This window comes from Sciurus carolinensis, chromosome Y, assembly GCF_902686445.1.
Source record: "Sciurus carolinensis chromosome Y, mSciCar1.2, whole genome shotgun sequence".
In the NCBI taxonomy this organism is placed as follows: Eukaryota; Metazoa; Chordata; class Mammalia; order Rodentia; family Sciuridae; genus Sciurus; species Sciurus carolinensis.
In genome coordinates this window covers 2,671,093-2,688,767 of record NC_062233.1, presented here as the reverse complement: position 1 = coordinate 2,688,767, position 17,675 = coordinate 2,671,093, and the positions used below count along the sequence as shown (strand labels likewise).

Sequence of the window (17,675 nt, the reverse complement as noted above, 5' to 3'; positions counted from 1 at the left end):
TTTTCACATTCTTGTAATCAGAAATAACATTTGGTAATATTTTAAATTTTTCTTATGAAAAAAATTGAATATTTAAAAAACAATGAATCAAAATAAATAAATTTAAAAAAAGAAATATGTAATAAAAATAAATAGTTAAGACACTTTTATATCAACTTTAATTAAATCTTGGGTTTTTCTCCCATAGCCTTAAGTGATAGTTAACAAAAACCCCACAGTGACAAGAAATCTATGCCGTTCTTTCAGTAGCCTGACTACTCAGAACAGAAACGTAAAATAGAACTCACTCTTGATGACTAAATCACCTTCCTACTCCACCCTGAGAACATCTCCTCCGTCTCTTTGGCTTGTCTTGCTCTCCCTGAATATGCAAAATGGCCAGCCCATTAAAGACCTCACTGTCCATTTAGTTTCTTCTATTTGGATGAAGAACACTTTCTACTTGTTCAAGTATAAAACAAAGCTTTGTATCAAAAATAAAAATGCAGTTAGGTATCTAAGTATAAATTGTCTTCGTGGAAACAAGTATTGAAAGAATACATTTTTCTGTAATGGAATTATGGGCCCTATACATGCATAATGTACAGCCTTAAACTCTCTTCAGTCCCTGATGGGATTTGCTTGTAGGGTTTTAAGCTATATTTTTTGCTTCAAATGTTGCCAGTGCTCCTGCCCCATAAAATTAGTTGTGAAATTTGTATCATAAGAAGTGTCAGTAGGAAAAGTACTATGAGAATACACATTCTCTCCTAGCAACCATATATATCATTTAATCTGTGAACCTCCATGAAAACCCATCTGAATAATCTTCATTTAACACACGAATGGATAATGGTTTGTGGGTTAATTTGTTCTTCACATAATTTACTGCAAGAAGTCACAACTTTAAAAAATAAATCTATTTAATGACTAATACCATGCACATGCAATTGCTAATCAAATCTCTCTTCAACAGCAAAGCATTTTTCAAATCCAGTCACATTTTTGAATCGGCTGCCTAGAGCAGGCGCCCACACACAGAGCAGGAGACCTGCCAGCTCTTACAACCAAGGTCAGTGTAGTGACGACTCCCAGACAGAGGCAGCTGCTGCTGTCCTGAGCCTTTCCACTCACTGGAGGGAACACACAGCCATCCTTCCCAACAGACCACAGAGTCTGCATGTCAAGGTAGGTCAGTCAAAGGGTCCAGCGGGAGACCAGAGTCAGAACAGTGGGAATAAACTGCCTTTCATGTTCCTCACCACATCTGCCACCCCTCAGCTCCCCCAGCCCTGAAGCCATTCCCTCCTTGACTCAGAAGGAGGAACATTAACAATGAGTCCAGAGAAGGTAAGTGTGCCTCCTTTGGTTAGTGGCTCCTCTTGAAAATGGTCTGCCACCATTTGGGGAGAAGTGAGTTACAGAGACTGGTGGGGGAGAATTTACAGATTTCAGTCATGTAACCTAAGATAGTCTTGGTTGCTGGAGCATTCTCAGGACCCACAGGAAATCCCAGATACTTTAAATCAGCAGGGAGGTTTCAGAACTTGTAGTGCTCTGATCCAAAACCAAATATTGTGGTCTTTGTGAAAACTTTGCATTTCTGAAACCCATGAAATCAATCACGTTTCCTGCAGCCTCTCCTTTCCGCAGGTGAGAAGAACATTTATACGATGCTTATGGTGACCTGACTAATGCATGCACAGAGCATGCATGCCTGGCCTGTTGCCAGTGAGTGACTCCTTTTGCACATGCCAGGGATCCACAAGAGGAGGTTGTAGGGGCTCAAGCCTCTTCCTCTCACTGAGGCCAGGAACTCCTGTTGACACAAAGTGCTTCAATTAAGGGAAATTATTTCCCACCTAGATGACTGAAGCCAGCTGAAATAAAATGTCCAGGCTTATTTGTTAACAACTTTTACCTTCGCTGTCAGTGGAAGATTCACCAGATTAAACTGGAACCCTGAGACCCAGGCCATCAAAGCCTGTGTGCCCTTTTTTCCCTGTAAGAGAAGGCTGTCTCTGGAGCAGTCAGTCAGCTGCTCATCTGCACTGTTTGAAGCCTTCAGGAGACAGGTAGGGCAGTGCCAGAGGGCATTTGACGGAAGAAACAGTTAGCCTCTGGACAGAGCTGAACCAAGTAAACGCAAGGAAGAAATGGTGACCAAAAAGCATTCAAAAACAGTTTTTAAACAAATGAGGTTCTGAAGAAAAACACATTCTCAGAAAATACCTGTCTGTCTGAATTCAGAGGAATGAATCCCAGCCATAGTCTATTGCAAATGATTGGTAGGATTTTAAAATCCACATTTTAAACTTGTGTAAGTTTCTTTTTAAAGGTATATTGTAATAGGGTTATGGTTGCAGAAATACTAAAATAGCTTCCTTGCACGTACTTTATTATATGATGATTTAGCCTGTCCTATAAAGTCAGACTTACCAGTATTATAATTATTAATGTCATTTAAAGTACTCAAGTCTTAGTCTTGAGGTCTTCAAAAAAATCGCCTCTTTCCCCTAGTGGTAAGCATAGTAGAAATTTCGGGATCCTTTTTTTTTTTTTTTTTTTTTCAGTGATATAAATATTTCCCTTATCACTTGTTACTCACTCCTCATAATTAACATTTTAATGACAATAAAATGTGTGGCATTTCATCATCCATTTCTTTATTGTTGGATATCGAGGTCAGTGCTTATTTTGTAGTACAAATACAGATTATTCTTCCAGCTTCCAATTTAATAATAATAGACACATTTATCAAATTATCTTTACTAACAATCTATATGCAATGGGACTGAGGTTGTGACTCAGTGGTGGCGTTTCTGACTGGCATGTGTGAGGCACTGGGTTGCATTTTAGCACAACATACAAATAAATGAATAAAGGCCCATCAATGTCTAAAATAGTATTAAAAAAAGAAATCTGTAGGCAAAAAAAAATAAAAAATAAAACACTTGAAAAGAGCAATCTATTTCTCAAGTTTGCTTTTCCCAAAATGTAGTGTCTTAAACATATTAAAGTGCTTACTCAGTAATTTATTGACTACATATCTTAGGTTACATTCAAAAATGATTGAAATATATACCTTTTTATCACTTTTCTAGGTTGGAATGTATAGCCTAGCCTCAAAAGAACTCAAAATATACATGTAAATGCTTTCTATAAGAATTCCCAAGCACACCTTGAAAAATCAGACATCAGAAGGGCTGAAAGGGACTGGGACCTTTGACTGTGGCTTTAGCCCCTTCCTCTACTGGCTTCTCTCACCTTTCCCCTTTCCTGCTGCCATTCAAAGTTGCAAACAGAGAGAAGTGATGTATGTTGACATTGCACTGAATGAAAGTCCATGCTGTAAATGTGCCATCTCTCATCTATGGGCAGAAAGGATTCCTTGGCTGTTCTGTGTATCACTGAGGAATGACCTGTGTGCTTACTTAGAGACATCTGCACCCCACTCCCCAAAGTACAAGTCCCTCTCCATGACAAGTCAGGTGCTCAGGGCAGCTGACTGGGGAATGGAAATGCAGAGATACCATATTTAAACATTAGGAGGGATTTTATTTTTCAGTCAGGCCCTGGTCATTCAAGATGTATAAACAAATCAACTCCTAGAATTTCTCATATAAAAAAATACTATTTGGAATTCTGTTTCTGTAAAAACTATAGATGAGTCTTGTGTTGGAAAAGTATTTTTCAGAGAACTTGAATCTACATCCTTCATGGGTTTTGCACTTGAAAACTGCAACCTAGTCACATGACTGCTTTTTCCTAAGCCATGTGTCACAGAGGTCTGGAACTTTAAGTGAATGTTGGTTGTGCACTCTTAACCCAAGGTTTTTTTGTTTACTTTAGTAGTCTTTATGAAGAATGTCAGCAACTACCATATTTAGAATTTTACTTTACATTGGCCATTAAACTTGATTACTGTAAGTTTTTGCATTGCTATACTTGTATTTCAACTATAGAACCAAAAATAATTTTGATGCGTTCTTATCAGGAAATGTGAGATCATGGAAGGGAGAGGGCACATGGGACTGTTATAGGTAGTATCGTGGATTTTCTGTCACTAAGGTTCATTAATACTGATATAAAAACGTATTTAATAGTATGTAGCACTGATCTCATACAGGATTATTAGTAACTAGAAATTAAAAATGTATTTGATATTATGAAGATGGCTTAAGATATTGTGGTTAATACTTTATTATCCAGGAGGAGCTATACTGTCAAATTCAGGGCTTAAAGTTTACAAAAAGGAGACAGAAAGGTATAAGCGAAGTATCTTAGTACAACCTATTACAAGTTTATTTACCTCCTACAAATATATTCAAACCTAAGTACCTGGTAGAAAGAGAGATTGAAATTAGGAATTTTGCAGGTGAAACAGGCACATAGAAGAGGTGCTTTTATTTTTTCCATCAGGCTCAAATGGGAGGTCAGACTAAGTGCAGCCCAGGACTCAGGGACAGCACTGTGGGAGAGAGGGTGGGAGGTAGGGGGAGTGAGAGTACATCCCAGGAAAGTAACTAGTGATCATGGGTATTTGGAATCTTGCTAATATATTTAAGGTGTTTGTTTTGCCCATCCAAAGGAAAGAGTAAAGAAATTGCCAAAAAGTTTGAATGTGAATTGATTGGTGTTGTTGCAGGTACCAAAGGGTGTTGTTTGACCTATTTGGAAGAATGACAAGCATGTTCTCCCAGCTTTGGGGATTTGCTACCTGGCCATGTTGGCAATTCCTGACTCCACACTAGCCTTCTCATGGGGTGAATCCTGAAGCAGATCCTAAACACATGAGCAGCCATGAGACAAATAGAGAATGAGTCTTGTGTTGGAAAAGTTGGCTCTACTTGAGGCAAATAGAGAATTCAGTGCTGTTCCCTAAAAAAATTAAAATTTAAAGAAAGCTTAGCAAAAGGGAGCAACATTAGTTTTAGGTTTTATGCTAAGTATCTGCAAAATAAACATCTTTATCCTGAAGTTATCATTGCTAAACCACAAGTAGGCATGCTGTCAAATGCCAACCAGATGTGAAGTTGGGTTATGCTGTCTGTCTCTATCTTCTCTCCAGCCATGATTTAGCAAAACTTTCTATAGTTCAGATAAGCTAGGGTGAAACAGTGTTTCATGTTTATATGATGTTACAGTGAAGATTCTCTCCAGCTGGTTATTTTGCATATTTCTCATGTCACTTTAATACTGTGATGGGGGAGTTGGGAAGTTATATGTGCCTTTCGATGAACAGGAATGTCAGTGCTTTAAATGATGAATTCAAAATGGTAGTTCTGTAAAGTAGAAAAGAAAATTTAAAGCAGAACTTTAAAAACGTGTACATATACACAACAATTTTAACCCATATACTTAGCATTTGGAATATCTTATTACTTCTATTAAGTTTACTTTAAGCCAGTAAACATGAAGCCCACTAAGGGAGCTCTTCTGAGAAGTCTGCCTAAGAATTGAACAGTACCCAATGCAACTCAGAAAGCTTGATTAAAAAGCAGATATACTTCCATAAACATTTACATTTAAAATTATCCCCCGACACATGTCTCAGCTCTAACTGAAAACTGCTTCAGTGTTTTTCCTTTTTCTGCTGTGCACCAGGAAGGCGAGCTAGAAGAGGAGGAAAGTGGGATATTGGACTTCAGTGAGGACAAAAGTGAAATCCTGGACAAGGCTGCACCCACTTCTTCAGACAACACCAGCCTAACACCTTCCTCTTCTCTATCCCAAACAATCAACTGTCAAGCTCTGTCTGACCAAGAGGGCTGGGACACACCTACCAAGAACAGTGAATCCCATGGGAAGACAGAGGAGGAAAAAGAGGTATTGCTTCAATGTGTCAATCAGTAAGCTGGAGGCAGAACCCAATTGCAGAGTATCACTTGCTTTTTCCTCCAGCGTTATATTCCATGTTCCTTTTTCATGATACATAATCCTGCACCTTGATTTAGAATTTGATAAAGTGATGCCTTTATATTTCACATGAAACTTATAAATGAACCCAACTTTTCCCTTCTCTTTTCTAAAAGCATATTCATTATTGCGGCTCATATCCCCATGATGGTGACAGTTTCATGCATGGCAAGATTGATTTTATTATCCATCCTGTCTTAAAGAGGCAATGCCAACTCACTAATTGGTCTTTAACAAGAATGTCAAAGATTAAATCCAGTCAGACAGAATCTTGGAATCATGTCAAATCTGTTTCTTGGATTTCTTGAAGAAACTGTTGGCATGTCCAGTATGGAGTACTTTGAGGTATTAGATTGTAAATGTTGGATGTTTACATTGTATAAATCCCAGGGTCAAGGAGACTTGTTTGTACATTTGGATATCTCAGAGGGGGTTTCATCCTGAAACCAAAAGTTGTTACCTTGCAGGTGCCACTTTATCCTTTACCGCTCTAGACTGAGTTGCTTAACTTGGCCTGACTCACATTAACTACTTACTGTCACTTACAGGTTTTGACAGCTAGAAGTCCCATTATTTAGGTGTGAACATAATGATTGTTGTTTGTCAGAAGAGTTGTTGATGCTTTTTCTATTAAGCTTACTTGATATGTTTAAAGGACTGGAATAGCCGTTTTCTGAAGAACTATATGCCTTCTTTTTCAACTTTCTGAAGATCGCAGACTTGTGGGAGTTGGAGATCTAATCTGACTTTGGCTTTAACACCTCAGAGTGAGAGCCAACATACACAGCAGTGATTACAAGATTGGACTGTTTCCACTTCTGCCTTCATTTTTTTTCATCCAACCTCCTTCCCTTCTTTCTCTCCACACACTTTTGCTGTCATCTAAAAGGCCAAACAGTGAGAGGGATCATGCAGATGCCTCAACAGATAGGACCCACTTCCAGCATGCATGAGCATCTCTGTCACCCTGAACTCAGAGTTCGACAGGTATACTGACCCCTATCCAAAAACCCTGGTCAACAGAGTAGCACAGACAGACACCCAATGTGCAGAGGAATGCCTGGGGTTGTCAGAAATGTGTGCCCAGAAGAAACCCACCATCCCTGACATCACATGGAAAGATGAAGGGGGTCACACCACTATTAGCTTTTAGTGAGAATGTGCTCTACTGACTCTTCACCTACAGAATATAATTAATCCATCATTATACCTGAAGTTGTATATCCCTTATTTGATTTGCTTGGGCCAGAAGTGTTTCTGAATTTGGAGGTTTTCAGAATTTGGAATGTATGCACAGATTCTTGGTTAAAGTCCCCTAACCCAAAAGCCTGAAATCCAAAATGTTACAAAATTGAAGACAAATTTTTGAGTATCTTGTTACATTTTGATTTGGATTTTCAGATCAGGTTTTCTCAAGCTATGTTTAGAAGACACTTTTGTTTAATACATGTTTGATAACAAATGTTAAACAGTCACCTGCAGAGTTAAGGAGTTTACTTAAAATTAAGTGATGATGAGGACTGGGAAGTGTGCATCTCTTCTCTCCATCACAATAACCCACTGCACCCCAGGCTTGTGTAAAAATCCAGCCTTACACTGAACGTCCACCTGTTTACAGACTCTAGAAGTCTGTCACCATTAACATTACTTGGTCGTACAGTGCCACTGTCTGAAATGAAAGTGTGGAGCATGTGTGGAAGTGGGCAGGTTGCTTGGGGGCATAGTCCTCAGGGGTCAAGTCTGTGTGTGCAATCCTACTGCCTACACTTGGGCTTTAGAAACCAGAGACACTCCCCAGTCCCCAAGACTGCTTGATCTCCAGCCTGTCAATCACCAATTAAGCATGACATTTTGCACCTGTTCCCCTAAAGAGTTCCTCAGCCTAGGCATGAGATCTGTGGATGTGGGTTAAGTAGAAGTCATCAATATTCACGAGTGGCAGTACTTTACAAGATACCATTATGGCCTCCCATTTCTTGCATGAGGGTGGAAATTCCTACATAAATAGATTAAGATTGTACTAAATGGAGTGGATAGTGATCAGGGTTCACCTTTAAAATTAGGAATGACTTTAGTTTTTTACACTGTAAAATTATACAAAGATGAATTTCCATCATCTGTCTTGGTGAGAATTCTGTGGAGGTGATTTTGAAATAACACTTGACTTTGTAGCTGGGTACATGGCTGTTTTGAAATATACAGTTCTGTTGACTTTGAAATGTATATTTCTGTCAGCTACTAATTTTTTAATTGTCAGATAAATAATTTCAAATGATTCATTTGAAATCTTTAGAAAATATTGTTTTTATTTTTAAATTCCATCTCATTATTTTAATATTATTTCTGCCCAAATAAATCTTCATTTCTTATCAGTGTACTGTTATTCCAGTGATAAAAATGCTTAGAAAAAATAGAGAAATTTCCTCAAATACTGCATAAAAAGCTACAGTAAAATACAAAGGGCATGCTAAAAATAAAACATCATGATTCGCCTGTTAATCATGTAATTGAAACTGGTATTCAGTGTGTAGTGAGAACTTCCAGTACTTTGTTACCATTCCATACATTTGTAGTCTGTAGTCCTTTTGGTTCTTTGCAGCTGCAATTCTTCTTTCAATGTGTAATTTGCAAATACATTTTACAAAATCAGCAAGTATTTTAGTTTTCAAGAAAGCATGGAATATTTAGCACTGTAAAATATCTGAAGGCAGAAATTCTACCAAACCATGTTGTTTTAATTTGATTTGATGATAATATTCCTTGAAATAGTAACAATGTATTTACTATAGCAAACTCATGTGTCTAACAATTGAACTCTTACCTAAGTGAAGAATAAAGGAACTTATGTTTGCTTTGATGGTAAGATCAGTGTTAGGTATTTTTCTGTCAGGAATTTTTTTTCATTGCTTTTGAATGCAGATTCGGAATCATTAAAACTATTATCATGCTGGAGAATATTTATTTCCATTGAATTTAAATGAAATTTACTTCAAACAATCCAAAATATTTTACTCACTCTAAACAGATCAATACTTTCAAGATATGAAATATGGTTTTCTATATTATTTAATAACATCATTTTAATTTTAAATCCCAAAAGTATTATATTTACTGGATATAATCAAAGTAAGCTAATTATGTGATTGAGGATAAATGTCATGAGTTTTCTGTGAGTTAATGTACCACTTGGTAAATTAATGATTTGGAAAAATTAGTGACTCTTCTTTATGGGATCAGGATAAATATTAAGGTTTAAAAAAACATGAAAATTAGTAATATCCAACAAAAAAATGCTGTCCAATGATTAAAAGCATTACAAGATACTAACTTAGTGAAGAAAAGAAGAAACAAGAAAGTGATGTGAAAATGAGAGCAGTTTTTCAGAAAAATGAAATTCAAGGGCTAAATACCATCACCGCAGCTATTACAGATTTAAACACATAATTTAGATGTTAATTGTTTGCATGTTGGAGTTAGCATTCTGTTAATCTAGACTCCTATTGAAAACTCTTTGGTTCATTTTTGCAGTATTCCTTTACTCTTATTGCTGTTGTATCTTCTGTAGAGAACTATGTCTGTGTTTTCAAAGAAGTACTAATTGCACAGAAAAAATTTGAAACATGCTAATATATTCAACTCAATTACATAATTCAAGAAATGCCTCTATAATTGTATTTGCTATGATGTGAATTTTTCAAAGATGTCCCCCACCAATTATAATTTCTCACTCTTCTTTGATTAGTGTAAAGGTCCTTAACAATCAGAATGTACCTTTTTTCCATGATATTATTTAAATCCTTTGTAGTGTTTCAGTTGAATCTTTTAAGTCAAAACTAAAACCTGACTCTAATCACTTTGAGTTGTTATTTCAGGGTTCCCTAATGACTTCTGTCTCTTTTTCCTTTTTTTTCCAGAAAAATCCAGTGAACTCTCGGGAAAATTTAGTGGAAAAAAAACTTCTGGGAGAGGTTTCTATACCAAACTCTAAACCTAAGCTCCATGCAAGCAATCTCAAGAAAAAAACAGTCAAGTAAGTGGTAGCCAGTGCTGTGACTTGTAAGATCCTGTATTTGAGAGACTCTAGGTCATGATGTTTGATAATAATATCTGGCTTATCCTTTTTTCTTTAGGACCCTAGGGCAATTCCGACTAGTCAGTAGTTAAATGTTCAACCTATGCATTGAAAATAAGGGTGCTGTAAAAAATTTACTTGTTGTGGTCTTATGCTAAGAGAATTGAAGATCTGTTGACTAAAAAATAGAATGTGCTAGAACAGTTAGAAATGCAGATATTTTGTGCTGAAGTTTCCAACTTGAGGTCCATTGACCCCAGAGAATCGTAAGACCTGACTTCAAGAAATCTGCTAAGTTCCAACCCTTGATACAAAATGTTACTTGAGTAAAGGAGCGAATGATTTTCTTTGAATTCTCTGAGAATGATCTCCTGATTTGATCATTACACAGTGAAATGCTTACATATCATATCCCCTCCATATGTACAATTTTCAGTTATCAATTAAAAATAAACATAAAGTAAATACAGAGCAAGGTACCCAAAAGCAACTGTAGTGAGTGAATAAAGAAGGAAGCCCCTTTCTACACATGAATAATTAAATACTAATCAATTGTGCTGATACATAGACACATAGCTGCCAGTTAATGAGAGTTTCTAGTGAACAGTAACTTTTCCACTTAGCCACCAAGTGCCTATAATCTCTCTTCTGTATCTCTCTGCATAAAATAAATTTTTCCATTTAAAATAAATTGAAAAACTTCTCCTGACCCAGCAGGTTCTCTGCCTGGGCTCTCTGTCTCCTTTTCCTTTTACATCTGAACTTCTCACGAAAGATGTCCATAGTGTGTGACTCAGTTTCTCTTCTGAATTTTTGCCAGACAGGCTTTCATTCTATTGCTCTACCAAAGCCACTGTGAGACTACCATAAAGCCACCATTCTTGTTAAATTCTGCAGGTGTCCCCTCCAATTTGGTTGTCCTGATCCTCCTGTTCTACCTGACAACACAGTGAGATGCCATAGAGCTAGCTCACCTTCCTCCAGAGTCTATCGTCTGCCCTCCTCACTTGATGTCCGGGACTCCTTATCTGGGAACTTCTCTTCTCTCTCGCTGTTCTCTCTTCCTATGTTGAGTGCAGTTCTGATGTTCAGAGCACACCTGAGGCCTTGCACTTCCTCTGACTCCTGCTGGGACTCCTGATCCACATCCTACAGTGAACAAGGGAAGAGGGCTCTATCTTCTCCCTTCCCTTCCAACTCCCCTCCCCAGCACACCAGAAAAGCTCCTGTCTCTCTTCCTGGCAGTTCCTGTCCATCTACCCAGACCTCTGTTCCCAGTGCTTCTTCATCAGGCTCATCCTCTGCTTCCGCAGTTCCTCGCCTTCCATTCTTAGCATGCCTGCTCAGCCTTCTAGGTCTTTTCTTTCCAGAGCATTATTCACCATCTAACATGGAAAATTCCTTTCACCTCTGCTCTCTGATGTCTGCCTTCTCACTAAGAATGAGGCCCTGAGGGCACAGGTGCTGTTGCTCTGTTTGTGTTCTCCACTTGGCCTCATAACTGTGCATGACACACTATGCTACCCCTCATTCTCCAACCACATGCACTGTGGCCTTGGAACACACCTTGAGTATCATTGCCAGGTACAGAAGGCATCCAGTTGAATTATCCCCAGTCGAGCCTCAGGGTTTTGTAACAACACATGAATGACTTTTAATTAAGTTCAGATTGTGCACTATTTAAGGATTTCATAGGCAGTCACTATTGGCTCAAATATTATGTCCCTGTATGAATTCAGTATGTATCTGGGACTTTGGGCTGGACACATAATGAATGGTATCAAACATGTAATCACTTAAACTCAATCAAACACTGTTTCCTTCCAAGAGGTCACTTGGCTGAGTCGTATACTTATTCCACATGGACCTATTTAAGCTTGCTTACCTTTAGATAGATATTTTTTCCACACACTATATTTAATGTCTTAAAAAATGGCAAATTTTTACTTTTTTAAGGTAGATTGTTGGAAATTGCCAGAAGTCAGTGTAGACTTATTGTCGTGCAAAATACATATTTTTAACCAGTTCTACTTACGACAAACAGATATAAACAAAGCTAAATAAAAATGAGGAAGAATCCCAAAGATTTTGAACAAGTTTTGAACAAATTTTTCAGCATATTCGTGAATTCCTAAGAAATTAACTTTCTGAGACCATACAGGACACATTTTATAGGCAGGATGAGAATTTTGATAGATATCTCTCTCACACACACACACACACATGCACACACAAATATGTATATAAATGTTAGTATGTTTTATGAAAGTCTTGCTACTTAGAGTTCTGTCACCCTACCTTATCATGTTTAACTTTGTTTCTAACATTACCTTAAATATACTGTAGAATTTTTTATTTTATCAACTCTTCTTGAATCTGTGTAGGGTATGAGTGCTGCTTTCTAAGGGAATTAACTAGTTTTCTGCCCTTAATTTTGATATTTTCATGTACAGATCTTCCCAGAATATATCATCATGTCGAATTTTCAGCACAGATTTGGAATTAAATCTCGCTATCAGAATCCTAAACACAAACATTTCACACTATAATGTTGCCACTAATTATTTCTTTATTTTTTAACATTTATATACAACCATATTTTTTTACAAAAATTATGTTAAGTTCATTTTATTACTATATTTCATTGGTACTGTTTAGTTAATTGGTCTAAAAAAATCAGTGCAACTCCTTGCCTTTTTGGCAATGTTAAGGTAATTGAAAAAATAAAATAAAATAAATGCAGTGCTGCTGTGGAACATGAGGTGGCATGCATGTAGAGTGAGCAACTAAAGCAACCTCCCACCTTCCCACTGTTCAGAGGGAAAATGTACAGAAGAGAATTGTCTGCACTTAATGGATGGGATGATGGGTGCTAGCATGCATGCACACACACACACACACACACACACACACACATATCAGCCCAAACCCTGTTGATTTTCCCTTTACTTTTTTGTATACATTTTCCCCTTCTAATATCTCTAATATCCTATCCAGGAAGAGCAGAGAGTTGGTTTACTCAGTTTGGATCAAGCTCTGAAAGCTAGACTTTTCCTTTGAGAATGCTAATGCTTGTAGAGTCCTTGGATAATCTAAAAATTATTGGAAAGTACCACCTCAGGGGAAAAATACTTAGAAAATAATGATTAAGACAATATTGAAATGTTATTAAATCTATCCCAAAATGTGTCTTCAAAAGGTTAAATGCTGTATTCAGAATATATAAGTAAGACCTCACACTGAGCAGGATGTGAGAGAAAACTGGATGTATAGATGATGTAGTTGATTTTTTTCTTCTGATTCTTAACACTGCCAAAAATAGTGCTAGGCAGACTGGGCTTAATCTGCTTACTCTAAACAAGTGACTACCCAGCAGCATCAGAGGTAATTAAATAACTGAAAATCCATGGAGCCAACTAATTATGTAAAGAAAAATTCTAAAGATACCTGACTTCTTGCATTATTTTTAAAACAGATAAAAATCCCAGGACATGATCTGAATTAAAGTGAAATACAGGGATTCAGATCAGAGTGGAGCACCTTTGCAGATGTCCTAAGAGTATGTTCTTGGTCTAGTATTGAATTAGAGATTGTCTTTATTGGATTACAACTTTGGGTGAAGTTGCTCATTAGCTTTGCCAGCTGAACTGTTTCTGTACTGTCAGAAATGTCCCCATCTAAAATATTCACTTAAATGTCAGTGATAGATTTTCTACTTTTGCTACTTGTGGTTTCTGAAATGTTTATGAAGTTACTCTGCTGCCTGGCTTTAAAACCTTAATCTGCTATCTTAATACAGCATGAATTTATAATATTTACTTTTAAAAAATTCATATTTTCAAAGAAGTAGAAAACTGCTGATTGTCGTTGACTCACAAAACCATTATACATGTTTTACATATTAGTATCATGTTCCTACATCATTCAAATCAGATAATTGAATATGATGTTGGACACAGACAACTAAGAAATTAATCCAGCATGCTACATTTTCTTTTAGTGCATTGATGCTTATATAAAAGCCAGTATAAACTGGTTTCTGCACATGCCCTATACAATATTAACTTATCGTGAAGGGAAAAGCTGCTTGGTAAAAGAAGCTGTGAAATGCACTTGCCTCTAATGATAAGTTTTTCGGTTGCCCAGCTCTCCAGCACCAGGAAGTGATGTGAATGGCCATGTCACAGGAAATTCTGCATCTTACTGCAGAATGGTTCCTGACCATGCCCGTCACAGGCAGGGTCTCCTCATGTTACTCTATTGCAATTACTTATTCTCAGATGTTCTAGCAAGATAGCATCTGGATCAGGAAGTACAGAAAGGGGTAGTTAGGTTTTGGTTTTATTTTATTTTCAGGAATAAAATTATGACATTTATAAATCATTATTCTTGGCAGAGGGGGACATCATTTTCTGGTTCAGGTTACAGAACCAGTGTTAGGGTTCATCTGTCAGAACAGATTCTATAAATCATTTTATTGACCTCCATATTTCTAGACTACACTAGAAAACAATGTTCAGCAGAGATTCATAACAGATTGAAAAGTAAGATGCACTAGAATATCGTAATCACTTCTACATTTGCCACATCTTAATTATAGCTATAAGTTCTCCTAGTATTTTCTCTAAACATTATTTTTAAAAAAATGCATTGCTAATACATTGAAAGCATGCAAACTGAGAGGTCCTATTGTGCTACTCAGTATTTAAATTTTATGCAGATATCTAATAAATACTGCCAGTGATTTTTTCATACAAGCTATTTCAGTAACCTCTTGTTTACTTAAGGAGAATCTCCTCAAAAAGTTATTTGGTGCAAGTGTTTTAATAATTTCACTATGCTAATAAGGCAGTATTTCACTAAACATGTTAATAGTAAAAGTTAAGCATGCAAACCTTGTTTATAATAGAGAATACATATTATCTCTTTAAGTGGTCGATGACTCTTGTCAGTTTTTTCAGTTAGCTGGAAAAGATATGTGTTGATTTTTAAAAATTTCATTGGAATATAAAAAAGTATTCGTTATTTTGTGGCTCAAGATTGGAAATTGACATTTCATGAAATTTCATTGGGATACAATTTTTAAAAAGATAGTATTCATAGTTTTTTTTAGATTATTGCTTTTTCTCAAAAGTTACTCTTGTTTGGGTGGAGATCTGAACCATAGGGAGGATAAATATGGAATGAAATATGAAGAGAATCTGTACAAGCATATTCAGAAAAACAATTATTTTGTCATGGTTTCTCTGTTTTCATTTTTATTGAGTATTTTTTAAAGATCAACATAAAGATGAAAATATTTATTCTAGTGTATTTTGAAACTTATCCCTAATCAGAATTTCAAGTAGAAATGAATTCTCTTCCAGCTTTCATCTGTCTCCTTAATTAATGATTGATTTTTGATAATTGTGAATGTGGATCATGACGAAGGATGGACCAGATGCAGGTTATTCAAGTTCTCTGGTGATAATATTAATGCTCTTAAGTCTATAGAATTCACATGTACCACTGTTGTTCATGTGGAAAAAAAGGGTTATCATGGCAGAAAAAATAAACCACTCTGGAAAACTGTTCTTCTTACATGAAAGATAAGAACTTTGCATGGTGTAGACAGAAGCCCATCCCTAAGTTGTGGACTCCCATTCAAGTTCTTTTCAATACAAGTTTTGAAAAAGAGAAACAGTTTACAATAACTAACAGTTAATGCCATCGTGTACCCAGCAGTATTCAGTCGTGACCTCTTAACTTTTTCTTTAAAAATGAATTCTTAGCCAAAAGCCGATTATATTTAAGCAGAAAGAATCCCACCCAGAGCAGCTATTTCTGTTCAGTTATATTTGAATGTGCTGCAATCTCCCTCCCCCATTAACCTGGGGATCCTGTCCTGTGGTTTCCAGGTATCTGACCCCAGTCTGCGATGGGTCCGGACATGCAGTGAGAAACTATGTGTCCCACTGGAGGTAGGACTGATCCCTTTCTGAGGCGGGAGCATGGGTGTGCAGTAGGACTGAGTGAGACCACTGGTTTTTGTGTTGTTAATGTTAATTATGTATTTTAGCTTGTATGGCTATCCTCAAGCAAGAAAAAGGGGCATCAAAATGCCCACTACCAAGGAAGAAAAAGAAGACTCTGAACTTACATAAGTGCTACAGAGGCAGCATTGGAGTCAGTTGTTTCTGGTTGGCCTCCCTGGAGGAGCCTTAGTTGGGACACAGGTGAACTTCAGCTGAGTCCCTTGGGGGAAAGGCACCCTGCTGAATACCAGCTGAGTACTGAAGCAAGAGTCAGATTGTTTGGAGGTTTGAGTACCTTTTCCCATTCAGAATTGAATGCCAAAGAAATTGCAGTTTTTCTACAGGAAAACAGCAATATAGAAGTTCTCCAGAATGACAAATACAGCCACATTTTCTCCTGAGAGTTCAGTTTTGCTTAAGGTGAAATTGAGTCTGTTGAATTTCCTTCTCTAAGAAATGTGCTATCAGGCCTAGTTATGGACGTTTAAATTGTTTTCTCCACAATATTTCTAAATACTGTATATAAACTTTTGCAAATCACAATCCCAATGTTAGGAACAATGTGCTATGTAGCATCAATCAAAGCAAGAACTTTTGGTCTTTGTTTAGAAAACAACTCAGTGCTTACATGATTGACTCTAGCACTGGAAAGCACAGGCTTGAATGTGGCTCCACTTCTTATAGAATAGTTGAGAAGTCAACTGAATTCTGTAAACCTCATTTTTCCACCTACAAAATGGAATCATAACACACTCTATCCTGTGGGTTTGCAGCAAAAATTAGATAATGTGTAAAAAATGCTTAGATCTGAACCTGTCAACTATCACTACTAATACAATGCTGCTTGCTAACAGGGGTGGCTTTTATGCAGGTATGGGTTTCATGAATTTCCTTGAGGATGGTGTAGAACTATTTCTTCCTTCTCCCCAGCTGGTAATGTGTGTCTTTTGTCTCTCTAGATGTCCTATAATGGGGTGTGATGGCCAAGGTCACATATCAGGTAAACACGCAGCACACCAGATGGCTTCTGGCTGTCCCCTGGGTGCCAAGAGGCAGAGGGAGAGTCCTCTCAAGGAGGCCCCTCTTTCCTGGAAACTGAGCAAGCAAGAGCTGTCCCCTTGGCCCTTCCCGGACTGCAAAGGACTGGGCCATGAAAATACTGATTCTGTCACCCACAGAAGGTAACTTTTGTTTCCTGCCTTTCTGTTCTGTTCTTAGTGTAATTGGTTGTCATCTGGGGTGCTTGGGGGAGGAGGTGCACCCCCTTCTAAAGTCATTAATTACTCTCCTTTAGATGTTATAACATTATCATGCTAGATAGATATTTGACTAGTCTAAATGTTACTTTACGTGGTTCTGAAAATTCACTACAGTGAGTGCCCTAGAAACTGTGCACTTGTTTTTGTATTATAAAATATCATGTATGCTGCTATTTTAAGATATTTTAAGATAGCACTGTAGTTCATCTTGTTTCATTCTGAGTTTGGATCATTACTGTGTGGTCAGGGGAGCTGTCACAAATCAAGTGTGCCATTAAGTGTGTCCCTGTCCATTTGGTTCTAAGAAGTAGAAGAAGATCTTGCTTACATTGTTTGGTATTTCTTAAGAGGGTTTCAGATTTGGTCAAAGCCCTGTAAGCACATTTTTTTCCCATTTCTGTTTCATTAAGGAGCTCCAAACCTGGAAGTCTG

The 17,675-nt window shown here is 37.2% G+C and overlaps 1 protein-coding gene across 1 annotated transcript in view; it reads left to right on the top strand.

Annotated features, from left to right (window-relative positions):
- Positions 1-17,675, top strand: part of LOC124973010 (suppression of tumorigenicity 18 protein-like) — a 56,767-nt gene that overhangs the window by 19,090 nt on the left and 20,002 nt on the right. Inside the window, 7 exon segments of the mRNA XM_047537217.1 lie at positions 956-1,167; positions 5,587-5,808; positions 9,813-9,928; positions 14,117-14,206; positions 15,868-15,930; positions 16,029-16,106; positions 16,941-17,165. Of these exon segments, the coding sequence (XP_047393173.1) occupies positions 956-1,167; positions 5,587-5,808; positions 9,813-9,928; positions 14,117-14,206; positions 15,868-15,930; positions 16,029-16,106; positions 16,941-17,165 (1,006 nt within the window).